The sequence below is a fragment of the Propithecus coquereli genome, unplaced genomic scaffold, assembly GCF_000956105.1.
Source record: "Propithecus coquereli isolate 6110/MARCELLA unplaced genomic scaffold, Pcoq_1.0 Scaffold62, whole genome shotgun sequence".
In the NCBI taxonomy this organism is placed as follows: Eukaryota; Metazoa; Chordata; class Mammalia; order Primates; family Indriidae; genus Propithecus; species Propithecus coquereli.
This window is the reverse complement of record NW_012152174.1, coordinates 1955792-1979172: the sequence shown is the minus strand read 5'-3', so window position 1 is coordinate 1979172 and position 23381 is coordinate 1955792. Positions and strand designations below refer to the sequence as shown.

The following is a 23381-nucleotide window of genomic DNA, read 5'->3' as shown; positions in this document are numbered from 1 at the left end:
GCCACGGCACTCACTCTAGCCAGGGCAACAGAGTGAGACTCTTGTCTCAAAAAAAAAAATAAAATCAAATAAAAAAAAGAAATGATTTAGGTCCAGTTCCTGGTGATGTAGATAAAAGCCTTGAAATGTCTGTTTTATATCGCCCTGCTACCCTAGAGATCAAGGGAGTCATGGAGCTCTGAAAGAATTTTGCCTTTTGCACATCCTCTTGAAAGGGCATATGCTCTCCAGTGAGGGTGAATGATGCCTTTGAAGTGTATCCCAATACTAGGAAAGACCAGAACATTCCAGTTTAGTGCCAGAGTTTTCATTTGTAGAGCCTGGGAACCCCCTGGGGCTATAAGAGCTGATGGATGGTGAGAAAGGAGTAGTTTCAGTTCCTTAAGGGATATCTTTTAGGATTGGGGATGAGGCTGAGACAGCCAGCTATTTGATCCATAGGGGTGAGTAGAGCCTGAATAGCACTTCCAAGGCCCTAGTTTAGAATTGTGCACTGAGCAAAAATTGCATGTATTCGGATTCCATGCCAAAGCCAAATTGTGAAAATGAAGGAGTCAGCCCCTTTCCCTGGCTACAGTAACCAGACAGTGTGACCTGGAGTGGCAGGAGATTCAGGATGGGGGAAGGAAGTCCAGACTCTGTTCAACATCCAAAATTTAGGGACTCTGAAGAGGCACGGTGCCCCCATCCTTGCTGCCCAACAGCAAGTGCTTGGGGGATGCAGCTATATTTTGATTCTATTTTATGTACCGCTTTCATGGTAGTTTGCTTTTTATACTGGAATTTTATCATACTTAGAACCATCTGGGTAACCGTCTCCTCCCGATGAATATCAGCTTTGAATTGTTTTGTGTGCAAAGCATGACTGGGGACCAGCATCTCTTAAGTGACACTATCCAAAGGGGAATTAATGTTCATTTGTACAGGTGTCTAGCAGTGTGGCAGAACACCTGGCCCACTCGCTTCAGGACTGCTCCAACATCCAAGAGATTTTCCAAACCCTCTACTCACACGGATCTGCCATCTCTGAAAGCAAGATTAGAGAGTTTGAGGTGGAAACAGAGCGGTTGAATAGGTAAGGAACAATCTTATGTTTTGATGGCGGCAGAGAGGAGCTGTTCCTCTCTTCTCCTTCCAAAGAGCAAGTTGGCTTGTGTCTTGTGACATAGAAAATACTGTCAGGCTCGTGGGGTTGGCAGTGTCCACCATCTCAGCCGTCAGGGGCGTGCTTGCAGCAGTGAGGGCTGGCTTCACGGCTGTGTGACCTGGGCATTCCCACGGGGCCCCGTGCTCAGAAAGACTCCACACTTGCCTTACTATCTTGCTGTCACTATTTTCAATTCTTAATAATTTATGAAATGGGGCCCCACTTTTTTGTTTTGGACTGGACTCCACAAATTATATAGTGAATCCTAGGAGTAGTCCAAATAGACTGCAAGTAGGTCACGGAGGGTTGCCAAGTGTGCAGGCCTGTGCTGCAGAGAACCACAGAGGGGAGTTCTGGAATGTTGAGTCAGCGTCCCAGGGGCGCCTGGAGCTACCAGGACCCAGCAAAGACAATCTGGTCGAGACGTTCCTGGTACTGACCGGGCATGCTGGTCTAACTCTCCTCACTTTTCCTGATAGTTGCCTAATTTTATTTATGCTCTTTGCAAATGTGCCCTATCATGGGTCCCTATGTCCTATCCTAACTGTCCTGCTTGGAATAATTGTACCCTATACCCGGTTTTATGGATTCTTTCCAAGTCTCATGAAAGAGGTAGTTTGAATTCACACTCCTGCCTATTGGAAAAGATTGGCTTGTGTTTCATCCCAGTGATGAGGGAGTTGCTAAAAAAGCAGGGAAGGACCTGGGCCAGACCATGGTAACCACTCTGACTCAGAATTGGTTCTGCAGTGGCAGAATGGACTTCTGAATCCCATCCAAGTGTGGTGTGTCTGCCTTAACCCACCAATCGCTAGTGGGAAAGCAAGGTAAGAATTTGACAGACTTATGAGCTAACCAGGAAGAAACGCAGATACCATTCCCCATCTACCTTTGCTTAATTCCGTTTTTCTCGTGTATGGCAAACCTGAATAAATTGAATTATCATGTTAGTTCTCCCTGATTTGAAACTGTTTAATATAGTTCTTGAGAACTAAGGAAGTTGGCAACCTAGGTCATTTTAAATCTTGAAATTAAATGGTTTCCTTATTAAATCCCAAAATACTTAAGAGTGATGATTACCTTGTAGCAGTAAAGAAGTAGTCTTCTCGGATCGCTGGTGTGGGAGTGCTTAAAAATTGAATCAGATATGCCCTTTGCAATTTAATGAAGTCAGATGCCTTCAGGGGGCTCTCAGTTTAGAAGAATCTCCTCTCTATGTATTCTGGGATTTAACAAGCCTGCTTTGTGGCTGAATCGGGGGGAGGTTCCTTCTTCCTCAGGTATGTGTGCCCAGGAGAAACCAAAGAAGGGGGAAATATTTGGTGCTTGTAGTTCATATTACTATGGTATTTTACAGCTTACAAAGGGCTGTCACAGACAACCACTTAATCCTCAACTTGTGAGGGCAGGGTAGTCCCTTCCCATTTTACAAATGAGAAAATAAAGGCTGTGAAGTTGCAATTTGAGTCCGGAGCTATTAGCCCCTACCCTTTGACTTCATCTCCATTACAGATTACCACTCTGTAATCATAGCTGCTGCTGGAAACTGGGGGTTCGTAGAAGTAATCTACCAGGGTATCCTGATATCTGTTATTTACCACCCATCTCAAAGTTAGAGGACTGTTACTCCCAAAATATGTCAGCCTTTAACTTCATGATTGCCGGGAGCACGGCAGGGGTGTCTTACCTGCTCACAAGTGTATTTCCTCATGTGACAAATCCATTTTAAGCATCTACTGGGTGCTGGGCTATTTGGTATGCCAAGCAAAGTAAAACAGACAAAGCCCCTGCTCTCCTGGAGCTTCCATTCTGTTAGGGAAGGTAGACAAAACAAACAAACAAATAAGATCATAAGAAAGGTCCAAGAAGGAAATAAAGAGGACACTGGCAGAATCACAGGGAGGGTTCATTTCGAATGGTAGTCGGGGAAGGCGTCTGAAGAGGGGAGGTTTACACCGAGATTTTAAAGGAAAAAGGAGCAGCCGTGTGACAGACTAAGGTTCTTACGGGCCAGTGTAACAATCGTGAGGCTGGAAAGAGGTTGGCGTGAAGGAGGAACCGTCCAACGGCCAGTGGAGCTAAGGGGGAGTGAGTGGAAGGAGAAGCTCTTTGAGATGAGGTGGCCGAGTGGCCCAGATGTAGATTTTGAGGCCATGGACAAATTTTACTCTTTATTCTAAGTGCAATTAGAAGGAAGTTTTTAGAGGGTTTAAAATAGGGGAAGAACAAGATTTGGCTGACATGCTGCAAGCTCCCCTGGGTGTGAAGAATGGGAAGGGCGACAGCGGAAGCAGAGAGAGAGCTCGGGACACATGCGGCGCTGGGAGCAGTGGAGACTGCAGCTGGGTGAGACCTGGATGTGAGGGGAAGGGATGGTCTCCAGGAAGACTCTCGGGAGTCTAGCACATAGCGTTGGGTAGATGGTGGTGGCAGTTACTGAGATGGAGAAGACGGGGGAAGGCAAGGTTTGGGGAAAATCCAGAGTCCCATTTAGGAATGTTGATTGGGGATGGCACCGTGACACCCAAAGGGCAATGTCAGGAAGGAGCTGGAGATCTGAGCCTGGCCCTCAGAAGAAAGGTCTGGGCTAGAGAAATTTGGGAGCCATCAGACCCTAAATGCCTATTGAAGTCGTGGGACTGGATGAAATTACCCCTGGGGTGGGATGTTGACAGCGGAGGGGACCCAGGACTGAGCCCTGAGGGAAAGCCAAGCCCTACTGATTTTATGTAGAATGGGCATCTAGCAAAGGATACCACCATGGCCTGAGTAAGGGGACCATTTCAAGAAGGAAGGAATATGGCCACAGGGAGGTTTGGCCGCAGGATGACTTGTGTAAAAGCTTCATCTAAGCTGGGTGCAGTGGCTCACACCTGTCATCCCAGCAACTTGAGAGGCTGAGATGGGAGGATCGCTGAGGCCAGGAGTTTGAGGCCAGTATGAGCAACATAGCGAGACCTCTGTCTCTACAAAAAATAAATAAATAAATAAATAAATAAGCTGGGGTTGGTGAAGCACACCTGTAGTCCCAGCTACATGGGAGGCTAAGACAGGAGGATCGCTTGAGCCCAGGACTTAGAGGCTGTTGTGAGCTGTGGAGCAAGTTGAAAAGTAAATGAATGGGAACAGTTTCAAAAAGTTTTTTTTTTTTTCAGACGGAGTTTTGCTCTGTCTCCCAGGCTAGAGTGCAGTCATCGTAGCTCACTTAGAAGTGGGCCCATGGAGTGAGTGGTCATGGCAGGAGTCGAGGGGAGCCTGCGTGTGCAGGGATCACATGGCAAGAAAGTGGGGAGGTGCCAATTTGACAACCAGCTCATAGGGTTAGAACTCGCCCCTGAGGGAGGGCGTTGATCTGTTCATGAGAGATCTGCCTCCCACAACCCCGACACCTCGCCTTACGCCCCACCTCCACCACGGTGGACCAGACTTCAACATGAGGTTTCAAAGCGTTGCACTCCCTGATTCCTCGTTTGCTTCTGCTCTGTAGTGTGTGGCTGAGAGTACAGGATCTGGGGTCAAACTGCCTGGTTCAAATCCAGGGCAGGGTACTTAACCTTTCTGCACCTCCATTTCCTCACCTGAGAGATGGAGATAATAACACTGAAGTCAACGGCTCCTGAGAGGCTTATTGTTGAGCAAAGGCTCAACAAATAGTGGCTATTGCTAGGATGCTGCTCTTCATTTGCCTCTGTGGAGGGCGACTCACCGAAGCACGCCAGAGGTTCCTGGTGAGGAGGGCCGTGAGGGCACACACCCGCCTCCTTTCCTGGTATAGCCTGGAGCCTGGCACAGTACGTGGCACGTGGCACCCATGGAGTGAGCATGGCAACAGCTGGGTGGGAAACAACCAGGAGGCTTATTTTTTATTTCTAATTCACACAGAATTTAGTGATTTTTTTTTTTAAGAGTCACTTCCTTGATTATTTTGTGTCAGTTACTAAAACCTCTGACCAGCCGACATCCTAACACGCTTTTCTGGCCTGAACATAAATGCGACAACTGAAATGTTGGCAAATGAACTAGAATCCTGGTGTGAAAGTGATTTTTCTTCCTTTTTAGCCGGATTGAACACCTCAAATCCCAAAATGACCTCCTGACCATAACCCTGGAGGAATGTAAAAGCAACGCCGAGAGGATGAGCATGCTGGTGGGGAAATACGAGTCCAATGCCACGGCGCTGAGGCTGGCCTTGCAGTACAGGTGGGGGAACAGCCGCGGGACACGGCGGGACTTTGTCACTCGTTAAGTTACAAATGCATCCAGGCTAACCTTCTGCATAAAAGTAGGAAGCAGGCTTTTAGAAGGCACGACTGAGGGGTTGGACCAGCAAATATTGTAAGGGTGGATACTATGGCATGAATATGGTATTAGTCAGCAGGTATGTTTTACTAGTATAGTCAACTTAAATATCATTTCATTTATGTAATATCACTCAAAAGATCAGTTTTTATTTTACATGTTCATTTCTTTCTGATCTTTATTCATATATATTTTACATTGCTGTAAGTCTAGTATGTTCTTTTTCTTCAATTCGGCATAGTTTTTAATTTTCTCCATTTATTTTGAATGGCTGTAACCCCTGCTTCAAGTTTACATATTGTTATTTATTTAGTCATTTCTCTAAAAGACATTCAGACTTTGGCAAACTTTTGATATTGAAAATAATTCTATGGTGAATAATTTAATACAGAGAGAAGATATTCATTTTTATTAAATATTTCCTTGAGATAAAATCCCTGAAGCAGGCATTATAGGTCAAAGGATATGAATATTTTCCTAGCCGTTCAGGCATACTGCTGACTTTTTTCCATTAAACAAGCCAGTTTAAATGACTGCAGTTCATTCATTGATGAGCACGTGGTAATTTGAAGGCACTGCTTTTTTGCTGCCTCATCAGCTTTGGAACTTATCTGTTTTTAAATTACTGCTTGTTTAAAGCTGCAAGACTGCGCTTTATTATTGTCTTCATAGGTTTATTTAATTAGCGTAACCACTTAAGCATATTTGCCGAGGCCTCATAGTAGTTGACTATATCTTACTCTTAGCTTCCTCTAAAAAGTTCAATATTGTTTTAACAAACATTGTTTATTCTATAAACAATCAAACCAAAATATAGGCGACCAGAGAGCAATCATGCTAGTTGACAGACACACCAAAGCAAGCAGATCATCCACGCGTGATAACTCTCGAAACCGGCTGTTCTCTGCCCGCAGTCTGCCTTTGATCAGAAAGGTCTTTCTCTGCATTAGCACATGCTCACAGATAAAGAAACGGCCCAGCATCTCTAACCTGAAGTACGGGCTGCCCTTGAGAGGACGAGCTGGCAGCACCTAGAGCAAGTGGTTTGGCCCTTTTTTTCCCTTGAACTCTTAGTAAAGGATGATGAAAGTAAAGACAATCAAAAACAGATGGTCTGTTGACTAAATGTTGACCAAAGCAACATTTCCCCTGCTCGACTTGGAGAAGCTACCCGGTTATCTGCTTAAGGAGGAAATTTTGCTACCGTAGGCATCTTGTCCGGGAACACGCAGGTGTCACGCACATGTTCTACCTCCTGTGTGGACGTGGGTCCGTGTGGGTCTCAGGCTGTGGGACAGGGGCTGTTCTTTGATCTTCTGCCTTGTTTGCCCAATGAGTGATGGTCACATAGAAGAGTGACTACAGTTCTTCCTCTTAGAAGCCCAAACTCAAACTCTTGTCGGAGATTCTGTGAAGCTAAGAGTGTGTCATGAGACAGGTTTTACAAGTATGTAATACAACTTTTCTGTGGTGATGGAACTGTCCTCTCTCTGTGCTGCTCAGTATGGCAACCACTAGCCACGTGCGGCCGTTGAACATGTCAAGTATTGCATGTGAGCATGCAGTGGAGGGACTGGATTTTTCATTTCATTTAAATTAAAATTTGTATAATTAGCCACATGTGGCTAGTGGCTGCTATATTGAATGGTGCTAGTCTAGGTCCAAATTGCCTCCTTATAGGGTGTTGTATTAGTTACCTACTGTTGTATAACTAATAATGTGTCACATCACAGTTCTGAGGGGCAGGAATCTGGGAGTGGCTGGCTGGGTGGTTCTGGTCAAGCTGTCAGCTCAGGCTGCATCATCTGAAAACTGGGGCTGGAGGATCTGCTCACTCGTGTGGCCGCTGGCTGGAGGCCCCAGTTCTTTCCCAGCTGTTGGCAGGAAGCCATGGGCCTCTCTGTAGGACTCTTGAGAGTCTTCAAGACATGACAGCTGGCCTCCTTTGGAGAGGATGATCCGGGAGAAAGTGAAGTGAGAGAGAGTGACCAAGACAGAAGTCGTGGTGTTTTTTAGTAGCCTAATTTGGAAGTGACCTGCTATCAGATCTGCCATGTTCTGTTAGTCACACAGACCAACCCTGGACGCCAGGTTGTGGGACTCCGCCTGGAGGCTGGCTACCACAGATGTATCACATTTCTCGTTTAGTTGGTCACCAGGACACCACACTTGCATCCCCCACCTTCATTGCTTCTCTTGTTTTTTTCTAGAACCTAGCTTAAAGTTTTATAATTTAAAAGGCTATCCACTATTCAGTGAATATTCAGAAAAAAAAAAGGCCAACACAAAAGAACAAGCCGCTGGCTTTGTCCAGGGAATATTCGTGGGCGGTTTCCTTGCCCGTGTGCGTGGTGAGGCCGAGGCCGACCCCAGGCTGCCACCCCCGCAGGCCCGGGCGCTGGTGTCGAAGGCGCCCGCCGCTCCCGGGGAGCTGAGGCGTGTGCTTGTGTTTCAGCGAGCAGTGCATAGAGGCCTACGAACTCCTGCTGGCGCTGGCCGAGAGCGAGCAGAGCCTCATCCTGGGGCAGTTCCGAGCGGCTGGCGTGGGGTCCTCCCCTGGTAAGTGTTTCCCGGGTCCCTCTTCCTCAGCTCGTCCTCTGCCTCTTCTGCTCCACTGCCCCCCTCTCAGCTGCTGGCGTCGTCACGTCATCTCCCAACAACATGAAATTCAGTTGTCAAATGTGTTTTTGTTTTTCCTCATGGCCGAGTGGGTAAATTGTTTATGTCGAATGCCGCAAGAACTGGAGTAGCAACAGAACTACAGACGAGTTAAAACAAACAAGCCCTTATAGGAAACGCATTCTCCTGGGCCGACATAGGGCCGTGTGGGGCGGGGGCCCACGTCAGTGATTAGAGGGCCCGCTTGGCCGCAGCCACCTCTGATGCTGGTGGCCGGGGCCTCTGCTGCCCACACGGCCCCTGCCTTGACACCTCATCGGCTGTGCTTCTCCAGGTGTATTTCTTTGAGTGGTTTTGAAGCACGGGTTCCCGCCGCCTCCAGGCCAGGGAATAAAGCAGTAGTAGCTGCACAGCTGCTCTGGTCAGCTTCACAGAGCGCTCACCCCGTGAGCTGTGGCCCACCCACCTCGCCTCCCCGCCACCCTCCAGGGGTCACAGGTCCTGCTGGCCTGACCTGCACTTCAAGAACCACAGTGCCCTCCTCACTCCTATCCCACAAGTTTGAGTAAGAGGAAGGCACATCTCACCGAAAAGGGTGTAGTCATGGCACGCTAGTGAACAGCACTTGCTGGAACTTGACCGGTGATTGTGGCTCGGAGCCCTGCAGCGATGTGAGGAGGACTGCGGTAGAAATGGTGCTTGAAATCAAGGTTCATCCATGCTGCAAAAAAAAAAAAAAAATAGTGCTTGAACTGCGCCCCAGATACTCCCTCAGCCTACGCTTTACAACAGCAGCTGCTTTGGAGAAGCAACGGCAAGTCAACTGAAAGCAGAGGTGACTGGGTCACTCCAGAGCCAAAGATGGTGGTGTGGGCAGGTCGGGTGTTCCTGTCCGTGGTGACCAGGCCATCGTCACAGTCTGGCTTTCAGCTATGAGCTTCCAGTAGGGCTTGTCCTTCCGGGATGACCAAGACCTACAAAGAAGGTCATCATCCGGGCACTTTCCGAACACTGTCCTGTCCTCCTCACCAGAGCCTCCCCTTGCCTGGGGGAGAGCTTTGCAGTGCACCGTGGCATGTGTGTCCTCCTTCCGCTTTGACATGTGCAGGAATCTGCAAGCTGAGGGAAGGGAAGCGTTCATTTCCTGCTTCGTATCCACACTATCCAGCAAGGGACACACTGCATGTGTATGGTGGGCCATCTTCCATGCCTCCATCTTTTTTTTTGTTTTTTTCCCCTTAATAGCATTACCATCCCAGCCCAGAAGTAGAAACTCTGCCAGCATTTCCATTAGAAACCTCATTTTTCAGGGTCTTTTAACTGAGCCATAAAACTTTATTCCTCATATGAAACAGATCCTAAAATGATCTTGGCCTGCTGTCAGGTTTTTTTAATTAATGTATTAAGAAAAATAATCAATTAAAGGGGGAAAAAATCAATCATCTTATTTCCAGTTTGTATCAGAGGAACATCTTAACCTGTTCCCTCCTCAAAAGGTACCTTTTACTAGGCTTGTACCTACTCAGTGCGGCTACCTGGTGTAGGAGCTGAAAGGGCTTAAATAAGTCTGCATTTAAAATCAGTAATGAAATGCTTTGTATTTACCTAATGCTGGGTGGCTCACGTATACATTTATGAGACGAGCCATTCAGTAATGTCATGCCTACTTCAGAGCAGAATTCAAATGCAGTCAGCTGGGGAGTCGTTTGTAAAATGTCTTATTTGTGGAAAGAAGAGAAGCATGAAGGTTGTTGGAGAGATGGCTGGAGGGGGGGTCCAGGGACTCTTGCATGACATGCCCCACCTCCTCTCCTGCCCACTCCCTGTGGTGTTGAGGGCTGCCTTAATTTTTAGCAGCCCCCCTTAAAACCTCGCTCTTCCATTCTGCTGACAACAGCAGTTGGCCTGTCGCTCTGCCCTAACGTGTTGTATACTTGTTGTACAGCAAAGCAAGAACTGGTTTGTGACTTTTACCCACAGTATCAGTTATTATGGTGTTTTCCCTTGTTTCTTGTCACCTTCCCGGACATTCGTTATGTTACTCTAGTTGCTTTTGGCCAGTGGTCTTTGGACTGTGCCCTGGGAAGCTGGAGGAGTGTCTTTGGGCCTCAGCAGAGGGGTTGTTTGGAGGATGGGATGCTGGGTGTGTCCCCCCACCCTTGCCCACTTCACTCAGTTCTAAGTGTACCATTTGTATATGTTAGCAAAAGTTTTGTTTGCTTTGTTATAAGATTTCAGTTGAAAATATTTGGAAGAGCATGGATCCATGCTGTTCAGGTAGCAAACTGGTGACTTGTTTGGCCAGCAAAATTTTTGTGTTTTTTTTTTTAAGATTTTAATTTTTAGAGCAGTTTTAGGCTCACAGCAAAATTGAGAGGAAGGTACAGAGATTTCCCATGTCCCCACACACGCACATCCCCCACCAGGGTGGTACATTAGTTACAGCTGATGCGCCGGCACTGACACATCGTTATCACCCAGAGCCCCAGTTCACATCCGGGTTCACTCTTGGTGGAGAACGTTCTGTAGGTTCGGACAAGCGCATAAGGACGTGCATCCACCATTATAGCATCATACAGAATAGTCCACTGGCCTAAAAATCTTCCGTGCTCCACCTATTCATTCCTTCCCCACCTCTGGCGACTTCTGATCTTTTTAATGTCTCCATAGTTTTGCCTTTTCCAGCACAGTTTTTAAAACAACAAGAATGTGAACATCTTGAGCAAGGACTTCACTGCCACACCCTGCCATCCTGCTCCAGCCCCATCACCTGGCTGCCGGAGGCATTTGAGTTTGCCACTGTTACCAGGACAGGAGAAGGGTTGGGGTAGCATCAATACAGAGAATACAGAACAAATCTCAAGTCCTCGTCTGAACCATTAGTTTTGTCTCTCTTGCCACTTACCCAAAGCTCTAGCCAAAGCTGGAGATAGGACACCGTTTTGCCTCCATTTCTCCCTGCCCTCATTTACGAAGAAGCACCATTGCACAGGAGAATGGCCCAAACAGTAGACTCGTGACTAAGTGGGAAGAGAAGCCAGGAGCCTGGAAAATTATTTAACACAAAATCATAGCATGTTAGAGCTGGGAACAGATCCCCGGCAAGCATGTTGGCCAAGCCCTTCATGTGTCCATGAGGATGCTGGAGTCCAGAGCAGAGACATGCCTTCCCACATCCAGCTTCTAAGTGACAGAGCCAGGCCCAGAATGCAGATCTCCTCTTCTGCTGGCCACTGCTAGTTCCCCCCACCACGCCACCTCTGCCCCAAGTAACTGAGGGTTGATTATGCAAAGTCACTCCCAGGCTTGCCTTGCCCAGACCTGTGTTGATTAATCCATTGGCTTCTCTGCCACGTAGGAGACCAGTCAGGGGATGAAAACATCACTCAGATGCTCAAGCGAGCTCACGACTGCCGGAAGACAGCCGAGAACGCCGCCAAGGCCCTGCTCATGAAGCTGGACGGCAGCTGCGGGGGCGCCTTCGCCGTGGCCGGCTGCAGCGTGCAGCCCTGGGAGAGCCTGTCCTCCAACAGCCACACCAGGTAACGCTTAGCCTTTCTGCCCCGAGGTGGGCACGTGTCCATGTGTCCTCAGCTCACTCCGCTTGGCGTGCGGTGCCCCAGCTTTTGGGGACTGTATGGCTTGGGTAAAGGCAACATTCACTTCAGGCTTGCAGGCTGCTCCATCCAAAACGGTGTCAGAGAATCAGAACAGGAGACCCAGGAAGCAGCCTTCTTGTTTTACCAGTGTGGAAACTGCAGTCCAGAGAGAAGGGTTGATTTGCTCTAGACAGTGGTAGAGGTGGAACATGAACCTACCTTTCTGTCAGGTGCTTTTTCTCCCATATTGTTTTGTCCTCCATTTCCTTATAATTCTTGACTTCCAGGAAGCATTTGGGGTAGCCAAGACCATTTGCTGCCATGGTCCCTCAGCACCCAAGGCCCGGCCCAGCCCACCCTAGTTCCAGACGCCACCCTTGTGCCTGTGTCCCCAGCAGGCTGTTCTCAGGCAAGAGCCTCTCCTCCCATCTGTTTTGCCTCGTAGAGTGATGCCACGTTCACAGCACATGCTCACAAACACTTCGTCATGAATCTGAGTCCGGTTCGCTGTGAATCTAGAACACTGAAGTGGGTACTGGAAAAGGAGGGGGAGGGGAGCAATGAAGACCTTTTCCGGTGAAATCTTCCGGGGCCTTGGAGTCCTCACATGGGCATGGGAGTCAGAATGAATCCTTCCCTAGTCATCTTCTCCTTTCTTGCCACTAAAGCCCTAAAAACATGAGTGCCCTCCCTTTATATGCCAGTCCTCAGTCTAGAAGTTACTTTGTTGGTGATGCTGATATGATTGCCTAATCATGAAAGATTAGGAAGAGTAACTTACCTTATTTTCACAGGGGAGAATACCTTATCTAAGAGCGATGTAAGTGACCTGCCTAAGGCCACATGCCCAATACGAGGACTCAAACCCAGGACTGCAGCACCAAGCGGATTGTTCTCCCCACTATACCACAGTGGAACTCATAACGTTACAAAGCAGTGTCTACTCACAGATCAAGTGACCAGAACCACACAAGGATAGAGCAAATCTCATGAGCCCAAGGAGAAATACTGATGTCTTCTTGGTGTCTGAAAGCAATTTAATGTTCCCCTCTCTGTTTCTCATTGGCAGGACCCAGCCACCTGCCTCAGTGTGTCCATTTACCTGTGCTGGACCAGGTGTCCCAGGAGAGGGGACATTCCCAATAACTTGGCCTGGTGCCCACAAACAGAAGGGATTTATTTCCTCTTGACTCTAGCAACAATTGTCTTATTCAGTGAAGCGCAGATTATAATTTATTTTTTTTTCTTAAAACCAGATTCTTCTGTTTAAATACAGAAAGCAGATGCTCTTCTTAATGACTTCTCCAGATGTGTGTAATCTATAATTTCTGTGCTCATTTAGTATAGAAATGTAGTTCTCATGTTGTGATCCCGTTCTGTTGAATTAGTGAGTAAGACTTTGGGTGGCAGCAAACGTGTTTCAGTAGCTCATGACGCTTGTGCTACAGATCATTTGCTCACCCCTCCCCAGCCCCAAAAATAATTTTGTTGTTTTATTTTGAATCAGAGACAAATTTGGAATCAGAAATAAGGACAATTTTCTCACCATCTAATTATTGCAGGTCCTGGTTTTGAATATTTGTTAGAAATACTTTAAATTATAGATGAGCCTTGATTTTGAGACCATTTTCTTACAGAAATTTAATGTTGGGAGGATATTTAAGCAGGCTGGGATAAAGTCAGGACACAGAGTCATTATTTTCAAGTATAGCCTCACTAAAGAATGATTCTTGAACTAATTTCAGTCTCAAATGCGTCTTCCCATCAAAGTACAAAGGTTTTTAGCTCTGATTTTACTCAATTCTCCTTCAAAATTCACTATTACCCTCCTGCCCAAATCAGAACAGCTGAGAGCGAGTACAAAAGAACCACACACTGGGCATTCATTTGTCAGTTCACATTCTTAGAACCTGGTGCAATTAGACTACTTGATGTTAAACGTAGGTTCAAAATAAAGTCCCAAACTACCAGACCCCTTTCATAATTATAATAACTGCAGTAATTTTGTTTACATTAGTAAATACAAACAAATGCAGTAAATTTGTTTGTATTACATTCTGGCTCAGACACTCGCCCAGGGCAAGTTTATGAAACAAAAGAAGGACATGGAACTTTGTGAGTTGGAGGTTTATGTGGCCCAGCAGGTGCCATTTTCTCTCACTGGAACCAGCTGGCACAGAGTTCTGACCAGAGTGTCAGCTGGGGCTCCAGGACTCAGGAAAGGAATGCTGAGGACCAGGCCTCCAGTGGCATTTCTGGTAGCACATAGGCAGCGCCTGACACCAGGAGGATTAGTGGTTCTAGAAAAGAACAGCAGAGGGTGGTTAATAAAAATGATAGCCAACCCTCAGTCGACTGTTGGCAGGAGCCCAGGGACGTTGCTATTTCATTTTTGAAAACTACAGCCACGGTCTCATCAGAAAGCGTAATTGTCTCAGTGGACAGAGTAACTAGGTTGGGTTGCCTGGATGGGTTTATCAACAATCATGACAAAGAGGCCAGCAGACTTAACTGTTGGAAAGCAGAAATAGGAATTCTTAATGAAGCCCATCCTTTGTGTCAAGTGTCACAACTCCAGCTCGTTCTGTGGACGTTCAGTCATGAGTCTACATCCACAAAGGAACAAGCCGGGGCGAGTCTGCTCTCACCGAGACTGGAATTGAGTCCTTTTTGTGTTGACGTCAGGTGGGGATCCGGGAGAGTCCTGTGAGAATGGGGATCGCAGCCTCGCCACGAACTTCTGCACCTCCAGGTGGCCAGGACACCGCCTGGCTGGCCACTCGCCCTGGGGCACGATCCCCAAATTGGAAAGGAGGGCAGCGGAGCTCCAGAGGTGCCCAGCCCTCACCCTGTAAGCTAGTCTAGGTTAAGGTAAAGTTTCATTCGGCCGGGAGAAAGGCTTAGGGAAGTGAAATCATATCCACTGAAAGGGTGAATGGACAGAAACAGCCGTCTAATTAGGACAGGCCTCTGCCGCCACCATCCGCCAGCCTCAGGGAACAAGAGCCAGACCAGGTGTGGCCATTGCCACAGTCAGGAGGGTCCAGCCAGAGTCCTTGGGATTAATGCTTATTCGTGCTAGTGAGTTCTAAAGACCAACCCAGACACGTCCCTCAACATGACAGCAAGATGACCAGCCCTCTTGCTCAAATGTCCTTGTCACTTATCTTTTAGATTCTATGAGAATAAGGTAGAGACATGAAGTACTTTTTTTTCCTTTAAGAGCCAACTTCCTGATTTCAAAAGAACTGTAGGCTCGTTGTAAAAATAAGCAATGAAAACCCCAGCATTACAAAATGCGCAGTACATAAAAGTTCTCCATGCCAGGCCCCTCACTGGCGAAGACACTAGGAAGAGTTTGGGGTACATTCCCACAGAATTAACTGTACTTTTATTAAGCCTGGTTGCCAACGACAGCAACGTGCTCAGATAGCTCAAACGGAAAGGGTTCCTACAGGGAGGCTACGTGGCCTCACTCACAGGAGCTGCGTGCCCGGTGGGGCCGCAGTGAGCCGGAGTAGCCGCAGAACCAGGCTCCTGGGCGCGGCCAGGCCGGGCTCCATGTCCAGCCTGCATGGCCCCTGCGTGCGGCTTCCTTCTCCTTCCTACTGCAGGCCGCTTTCCCCAGGTGACACCAGCACAGCACCAGCGTTTGGCTGACTGGTTTCTCTGGTGACAAGTAAGAAAATCCTGGGGGAAGGACGTCTTGCCCAGCCGTGCTCAGACGCCTACGCCGGTCATCAGTGGCTATAGCAGGGTGGCGCCATGGCAGTTCTCCCTGGGGCCATGTGGATGGAGAAGGGTGGGCCCAGCAGAAGAGCCTGGAAGGCAGGTACTCAGCAGACGAAAATATGGGACCTTTAAAAACAGAACTATATCTAACTTAACCTAACAAAGATCGTATTGCATGAACTCTTGAGAAACATGCATTTTCCTCTTAGCGTTATATTCTTACACATTTTTTCATGTGTGTCATTCTTTCTAATAGTTGAATAGTTTCACTGGACAGCAATACCACCGTGTATTTAAACAGCTTCCTCTTGTTAGACGTTTTTATCCAGTTTTTTACATTGCCGCAGCCACTATTCTTGTCCTTATCCCTCTTGTGCAGTTTCTGTGAGACCAGTTCTGAGAAGTAGAATTGGTTGCCTCATAAATTAATAATGTTTCAAATGTCAAACAGACCTCCACGCATAATCTAGTTATTCTCCTACAGCCAGTGTGTGAGAGGGCGTCTTCCCCCACATCCTTGCTAATACTGGGTGGTACACGTTTTTTCAATTTGGCCAATCTGAAGGCCAAAAATGCACTTAATATTTCCATTTGTACCTCTTAATTGTTAGTGGTTTAAAATTATTTACACTGTTTATTCTAATGCCAAGGAGACTGTTAATAACAATATAGCTATCAGGCCTACAGGGTGTCTATCTTGCTGTGTTATCAGTAACCAAATTAGAAATGGGTTAATATTTGTTTTAGACATGCCTGGTTTCCAACACCATTATCATGGCACCTTTAAAAATGGCTGCATAAATAGAATTTATCTCCTAAATTTCTGTTTCTTATTTTGACTTCCACTGTCAGCTGAGCTGTTAGGAGCTTTCTGGACCCAGGTAGTTTTTGAGGACTTTAGTTATCTGACAGCAGATTTTCTCATATCCATATTTTGTTAGACAGTTGTAGGACAATTTGTTAGATAATTTACCACATTTAACTTCAGTTTCTCCTCCTAGAGAATTCTGATAATCATTCGAAGAGCATAAAAACCCTACGAGGTTTAGAGTTTCAGTGTTTTTAGTCCCTTGCTACAAACCTGCTGTTCAAAAAAGGGGTTAGGGGACACCCACAGCATGACAGTAAAAGATACAGGCAGTTGACAAGGCTCAACCTTCTCTTTTAGAGGAATGGCGCCACTTGGGAGTGGCCAAAGTGCCAAATATCACCTGGACTGACCCCGTCCTCCAGGTAAATTTCAAATGTTCAACAAGACAGATGCCCAGCCCGTGGCACTTTCCTTCTAAAAATGAGCTGCTCCTTGATGGAAATCAGTTCTCAATTGGGGCCAGGTGAAAGGAAAATTCCGTCACTGATTTTTGAGGCAAAAGAAATATCCTCCTAACCTTCTGCCAAGGCAAGCTGAGGAAGCCAAAGAAAAATGAGTTTGTTCTAATGAGTGGGCGGGGGAAATATCTCAAGGACAGAGATGGGAATGGTGGAAAGGGACGGAAGAGAGGGTGTGTGACCTGGATAGCTGTTTGAACAGCACGTCCCATGGTGGGTCCTCCCAAGCCCGCCATCCGTGCCTTCCCTCGGGCCCCGGGCCTGCTGCCTGTGTGGTGTGAATGATGCAAGGGAAAGCCCGCTGGCGGGAGCTGCAGCAGAGCGTCATGGAAGGAAGGAGAAAGCCACACGTCCTAACTCCTCTAAAAGCCAGAGCGAGACACACGGGTGCGGCGAGGGTTTTCACTGCAGCCTTGCCCCTCCATCCCTCTCACAGAACACAGGCGGCCTCCCGCCTGGAGAAGAGGAGTAATGTAGCTGCAGATAGTGATTGATTCCCCCTTGACAGCTGAGATCATCCCGCATTCCAAGCCGGGAGAGTTAATGGATGACTTAACCCTCACCCAGGCCGGCAGCGGGCCCCGGGAGACTGCCAGTGCCTTTGTCTGCGGGAGGCCAGAGAAAAGGCCGGTGGCTTCCCCTCCTTTTACCGCTGTCATAATCATACCCCGCAGTGGAGCATTAAGAGCAGAAAGCAGAATTGTAATTAACCTTGTCCGATCTGTTCCCTGCTGGTGTCGTAGAAGGAAGAGAGGGAAGCCAGAAGGGCTGTGAGGCTTATCTTGAAATTAAACTTTCTTCTGGCTAAAAGCATTTGAAACCTCTGAGCTTCCAACAGGGAAAGGTCTGTGGACTGAGATCTCTTGTTCTTTTTTCTTATTTTCTTCCTTTCTGAAAACTATAGTACAGGAAAGAAGGTGAAACAAAAGCCTTCCCTATCCGGCCAGGAATTGGGGTCTGGGCCCAAGAGGGTGGCAGAGCCTGTCAGTCTTGGCCCACTCGCATTCATGTTCTCCTAGAAGGTTCTAGGTGGTTTCTCAAGTCCATGCAAGCACTGGCTTCTTTTCTTCTCCATTGGGTGGAGATTTTCTAGACGGCCTGCAGATGGCTGACAGCCCTGGGGATCCCTGAGTCTGGGCTTGGGTGTTGGAGGGCTGTCGGCACAGCTGTCAGGAAGGTGGCCACCTGTCCCTTCTCCGCCTCCAAAGCAAGTGCTGTGTGGTGGCACTAGCTGGTCCTGCCTGTTCCAGGACTGTCATATCCTTTCCACAACCAGGTGGGGTAGGAACAATTAATGTTCCTACTTACTGCAGCCCAGAAAGGTGGGGTGATTTACTTGGGACTATGAAGGTAGGAAGCAGCAGAGGAAGAACATTTATTCAGGTCTGACTGATGTCAGAGGCCTGCTCATAATCACTGGCACCCACCAGAGCAGCCCAGGAGCACAGTGGCCTCCACCTAGAAGATTTGGGAGCGTCCCACAGGCAACTAAGCAAATGCCCACTCACCCTACGGTGTAGACCAGTGGTTCCCAAACCCATACGCGCATCCGAATCACCTAAAGGATGTATTAAAACACAGACTGCTGGGCCCCACTCCCAGAGCTCCTGACTCTCCAGGTCTTGAGGGTGGGGCTCAGGAATGTGCATTCCTAACACGTTCCCAGGTGAGATGCCACCACCTGGGGACTCCTCTCGGAGAACTGCTGGGGTAGACCAATCCTGCTAATTGGAAAATCTGTGAGAATATTATCACTTCAGTTCCTGCAGGATAAGTAGAGAACTCTAGCTTTTAGAGCTCTTTGAATTCTGCAATTTTTATTTTAAATGAAAGTCAACAAAAAATGCTTCAAGTATAAATGTTTTATTTCTGAAAAAGTCTGAAGAAAATACAACAAAATGTCACACAGACAGTGGGCACATGGGTATTGGTTATTCTCTGTGTTTTTTATATGTTTGACATTTTTCAGAATAATTTTTAATGAAAGTCTAGAGGTGTAAGTGTACCTCAGGCCCTGAGTCCCAGCTTCACGGGGAGGGCTTTCATTAATGAAGCCTCCTCCCAACTAACTGGAAGAGAAGCACTGTTGTTTCCCGGCACCGCTGCCTAGACACGCCACGCCTGTGACAGTTCCCCACGCTCAGCCCCGTGGAGTGCTTTGTGAACAGTGCCACCACTTGAGCTCGCTCTAATTCTGCGGCTCATTCGTCAGTGGGACGTTAGCTGTCTGTTCCTCCACAACAGTGATGAGTCTGTGGAGGCGAGCCCCGAGTCCTGCTTAAACGGAGGCCTGTTTGCAGAGCGGCCTGTACTGAAATTCAGAGGGCCCCTCCCTGGGATGGGGCCCTGTGGTTGGGCAGCTCATCCCCACGCACCCCCGGCTCCCCATGCGTCTGCCCAGATGCTGTTTGCTCTTTCGTGCTTCTCTTGGGCTCCATGTGCTTCACTGTGGATTAACACCTGGAGTGTTCCGGCCGGAAGGTGTGGCTTCTCCCTTCTCATTTTTTTTTTAAATATAGCTTGAGATGGTGGGGATGATTAATAATTTTTATCCTTCTCCCTACCTTCCCTGCTCCCACCTGCTCCAGGCTGTCGCCATCTCTTCCTGGGATTGTTGCAGTAACCTCCTGTGGGCTCCACCTGCCTCTGTCCCGGCCTCCCTACATCTTTCCTCAGCGTGGTGGCCGGAGGGACCCTGTTCAGCATAAGGCAGATCGTGCCACTCCCCATGACAAACCCTCCTGTGACCCATCCTGATTGTAGAGAAAAAGATAACGCCCTTATAAAGAGCGAGGTGACCTAGCACCCAGCCCTGCCACACTCTCGGTGACTGGTTTTCTTTCTTCCTCTCCCCTGGCTGACTCCACTTCAGCCAGCCTCCCCTCCTGCTTGCCAAGCTCACCGCCTCAGGTCCACCCTAATGCCACCACATCACCCGGTCCTTCCCTGCAGCTCTGTTTCTAATGGCGACCCCATCCCCACTCTGCGCCCCCGACACCTCTTCCCTGCTTCATTTGTCGCCATGGTGCTTCTCACTGCGTGACGTACTGTGTATTTCACCTGCTTGTCTATTGGAATATGAGCTCCATGAGGGCAGGGAGTTTCTCAGGGCCCCTAGGAGGCACTCCAATAGTTCTGAAATGAGTGACAGTGATTGAGTGTTCACTCTGTGTTGGGCACTGCTCTAAGCACTTTACATTTTACCTCATTTAATCTTTACCCCAACTATATGAAGCATGTACTGTTACTACCTTTTACAGATGAGTCAGTAGGGGACGTACAAAGTATGTAAGATGCTCAGGTCATGGGTAAAGGTAGCACTTTGGAATTAGGGCTCTGCAGAGAAACACACCAATAGGAGATACATCTATATAGAGATGCCTAAATCTAAATACATAGAGCGAGATCTAGATTTGTCTATATAGGTATCTATATCTATACACACACAGTGATTTAAGGAATTAGCTCATTTGATTTTGGGGTCAGCAAGTCCAAAATCTACAGCAGAGACCCAGGGAAGAGTTGATGTTGCAATCTCGAGTCCGAGGCTGTCTGGAGGCAGAATTTCTTCCTTCTTGGGGGATCTGAGCCTTTTAAGGCCTTCGATTGATGAGATGAGGTCCACCCACATGGAAGAGATTAATCTTTACTTATGGTCTCCTGATTTTAAACATTAATCACATCTAAAAAATACCATCACAGCAACATCTAGTCTGCTGTGCCAAGCAACTGGGCATGATAGGCTAGCCCAGCTGACACAGGGAGTCACCACCCAGCCCCTGAAGAGATATTGTGTGATAGTCGGGCTGACTTCCTCACTCTATCTCCAAGTGACTTTCCACCTGTCCTGATGGGACAAAGGGAGAGGGTGGCACCACGGGGCTTCTGGTGCTCAGGAGTTTTCCATCCTAGCAAGGGGTCTCCCAAGCCCTAGAGTTCCTGCTGTGGTGGTCAGCTGAGCAGCAGAGCTCCAGCCACTGTCTCCTTGTACCCTCTCTCCCCCTGGAAGCTTTGTCTTCTCAATAACATGTCATGTATAAGAGTAGAGTCACCCTTGCTTATACCCAGGATATGGGGAGGGGGCTACATCTGCTGAGTTGGGGTCCTGGACCCAGTATCCCATTCCAGTGTGAGGTGAGGGGGTCAGGCCTGGGTTCAAGGCAGCCAGTAGGCTGTGGAGACCACTCCTGCCCCTGGCATGGCTTCTAGCTACAGGAGTCTTGGGAAGAGGATAGGCTATGGGGTGAGAGGACTATGGCCTGAGTCTTGTGGCGCCACTTGGCATCTGCGTGACGCAGCAAGCTAATGTCTCTGAGCTTCACTTTCCAAATCTGTAACAACAGAGAGGACAGTGCCAAACCGGTCTCTCTTGTGAGAATTCAGTGGGCCCCTGCTTGTTCTTCTGCCACCCTTCTGAAACAGTCCCGTGAGGCATGAGTCCAGGCCGGCCCAGTGCAAGTGCAGAGAAGCTGCTGTCAGTCCCCACGGGCCCCAGACTCCCCGAGGACTGGCTGGGTGGAATGCTCCTTATTCTGAGCCACTGGGCTCATGACAGCCCCGGGCGCAGTTTTCCAGCGGTGCTCACCCTTTCAAGGTGGGTTGGTCCTCTAGAAACATTCCTGGGCCACCACAGGCCTGGGGTCTGGCTGGGTGCTCCTCAAGCCCAATGGCCCCTGCCCGGTCACCAGTCAGCACAGGCTGCCAGGGCCCCATAGCCCAACCTGAGTGTTGGTAGCGGATGCTATACTCAGATTGTGCTGTGGAGGCCTGGGGGCACCCCGCTTTCAGAGTGGTGTTTGCCGTATGACACATCCATATTTTTCATGGTACAAGATGCAAGCAACACAAGTAGAGCAAAACATCCCCATCAGTGCCCCTCCTTCTGGCTCCCGCCCCCAGGGCACTGTGGCCACAGCCTGGGATACACGCGCCCCCATCCATATAGATTGTGTATTAGTATTTTGTTCTTCAACTTATTCATTCCCTTAACATATCCCTTTTTTAAGTTCTGAACACATGTACACCGATTTTTATTACACACGTGTTATTTTTCATTCTGTTTCCTCACTTAAAACTTCACCATTGTCATAATTCATCACTATAATAGCCACATAATTTCCCTCCTTTTGATATGTATGATAATTCACTAAACCGTATTTTAGATGGTATTTCGTGAAACATCTTTGTGTGTGTCATTTTGCTTCTCTGGAATCGTTTCCTTAGAAATTCATTTCTGAGGTCCACAGCATTGAATCAAAGGGTGTAAACATTTCTATTATTATTCATACCTAATTGTTTCCTAAAAGGCGGTATAGTTTGCCTAAGCCGGGAAGAAAATTGATTTTGGATGCCACCTCCGTCACGCTGGGGAGAGGGAGTGTGCAGAAGAGTAGGGAGGAAGGATCTTGTGGCGACAACTTGCAAACGTGTAGTGTGTCTTGTTTTTCTTTCTTCCCAGCACAACCAGCTCCACAGCCAGTAGCTGCGACACGGAGTTCACTAAGGAGGATGAACAGCGGCTGAAGGATTACATCCAGCAGCTCAAGAACGACAGGGCCGCCGTCAAGCTGACCATGTTGGAGCTGGAAAGCATCCACATCGACCCCCTCAGCTACGACGTCAAGCCCCGGGGAGACAGCCAGCGGCTGGATCTCGAAAACGCCGTGCTGATGCAGGAGCTGATGGCCATGAAGGTATATGCCGGGGTGTCATCAGAAGGAATCTAAGAGGCCTCTGAAAGCAGGTCCAGCAAGTGGTGAGGAAGCAACCTCACCCATGTTCCATCACCCCCACCCTATAGAGGAGCCAGAGCCTCGTTTGCAGGCAGGGATGGTTTCAATATGTCTGGGGTCATTTGTGCTGGAGATTCCTGGGGTGGTGAGTGGAATTCTAGAGGATTTCTTGGGGCGTCCCAGCCCAGCTTTGGAACACCTCATCCTTTGAGAGAAACCAGATCGGACCTCTGCTGGGTGGAGTAAGTCTCTCTCCACCTAAGATGACCCGAATCTCAGAATGCTGGAAAGTGCTCCCTGGGTTGCTGCTGATAATGTTAACTTGAGGCCGGGGGGGAACAGCTAAGGCCAGTTGCAGCATTTGGCTGAGAGCCCTGGTTTCCTGACACCCTGATCCCTTTGGTACAAATTTGAGCCTACTCGGGCCATAGTGCCCTCCAGTGAAGGTTTGCAGGGCTGTTCAGGTCAGCGTTTCCTGATCAGATCTCGAGCTGTTCACCCGCTGGTGGAGTCATCTGCTGGCATTTCTAGAGCAGGGGTAGCTTTCTTGGAAAGCCAGTACCCCTCATTGGGAAGTGGTGGAACTGCCATCCCTTCGGCAGGGCACACTCTGCATGTTTCTGGCCAGGGGTGCCAGGCTGCAGCCTGTCGTCTGCTGGCGACTCTCAGAAGGCAGCTGTGGTGTAATTACCACTATGTGACTATGTTGTATTTGTCCCTGGTTGCTGGCACAAAGCTTCAAAAACCCTTGGAATTTCCTGCATGATAGGATTGTTTTGTTATGCTAATGAGGTGACTCATGGTGGGCCCCTTGACAGCTTCAGGATGTGGGCTGGTCACCAGAAGGAAGAGCCCATGATGGAGGGTTCGGACTTTCAGCTACCCGACCCCCAGGAAGGGGAGGAGAGACAGAGCTTGAGTCCA

At 48.3% G+C, this 23381-nt stretch overlaps 1 protein-coding gene across 1 annotated transcript in view; it reads left to right on the top strand.

Moving 5' to 3' along the window:
* MCC (mutated in colorectal cancers) overlaps positions 1-23381 on the top strand; it is a 250775-nt gene that overhangs the window by 200678 nt on the left and 26716 nt on the right. The window contains exons 8-12 of the mRNA XM_012659508.1: positions 927-1075; positions 5207-5347; positions 7902-8005; positions 11424-11607; positions 22184-22418. Of these exons, the coding sequence (XP_012514962.1) occupies positions 927-1075; positions 5207-5347; positions 7902-8005; positions 11424-11607; positions 22184-22418 (813 nt within the window). The remainder of the gene's footprint in view (positions 1-926; positions 1076-5206; positions 5348-7901; positions 8006-11423; positions 11608-22183; positions 22419-23381) is intronic.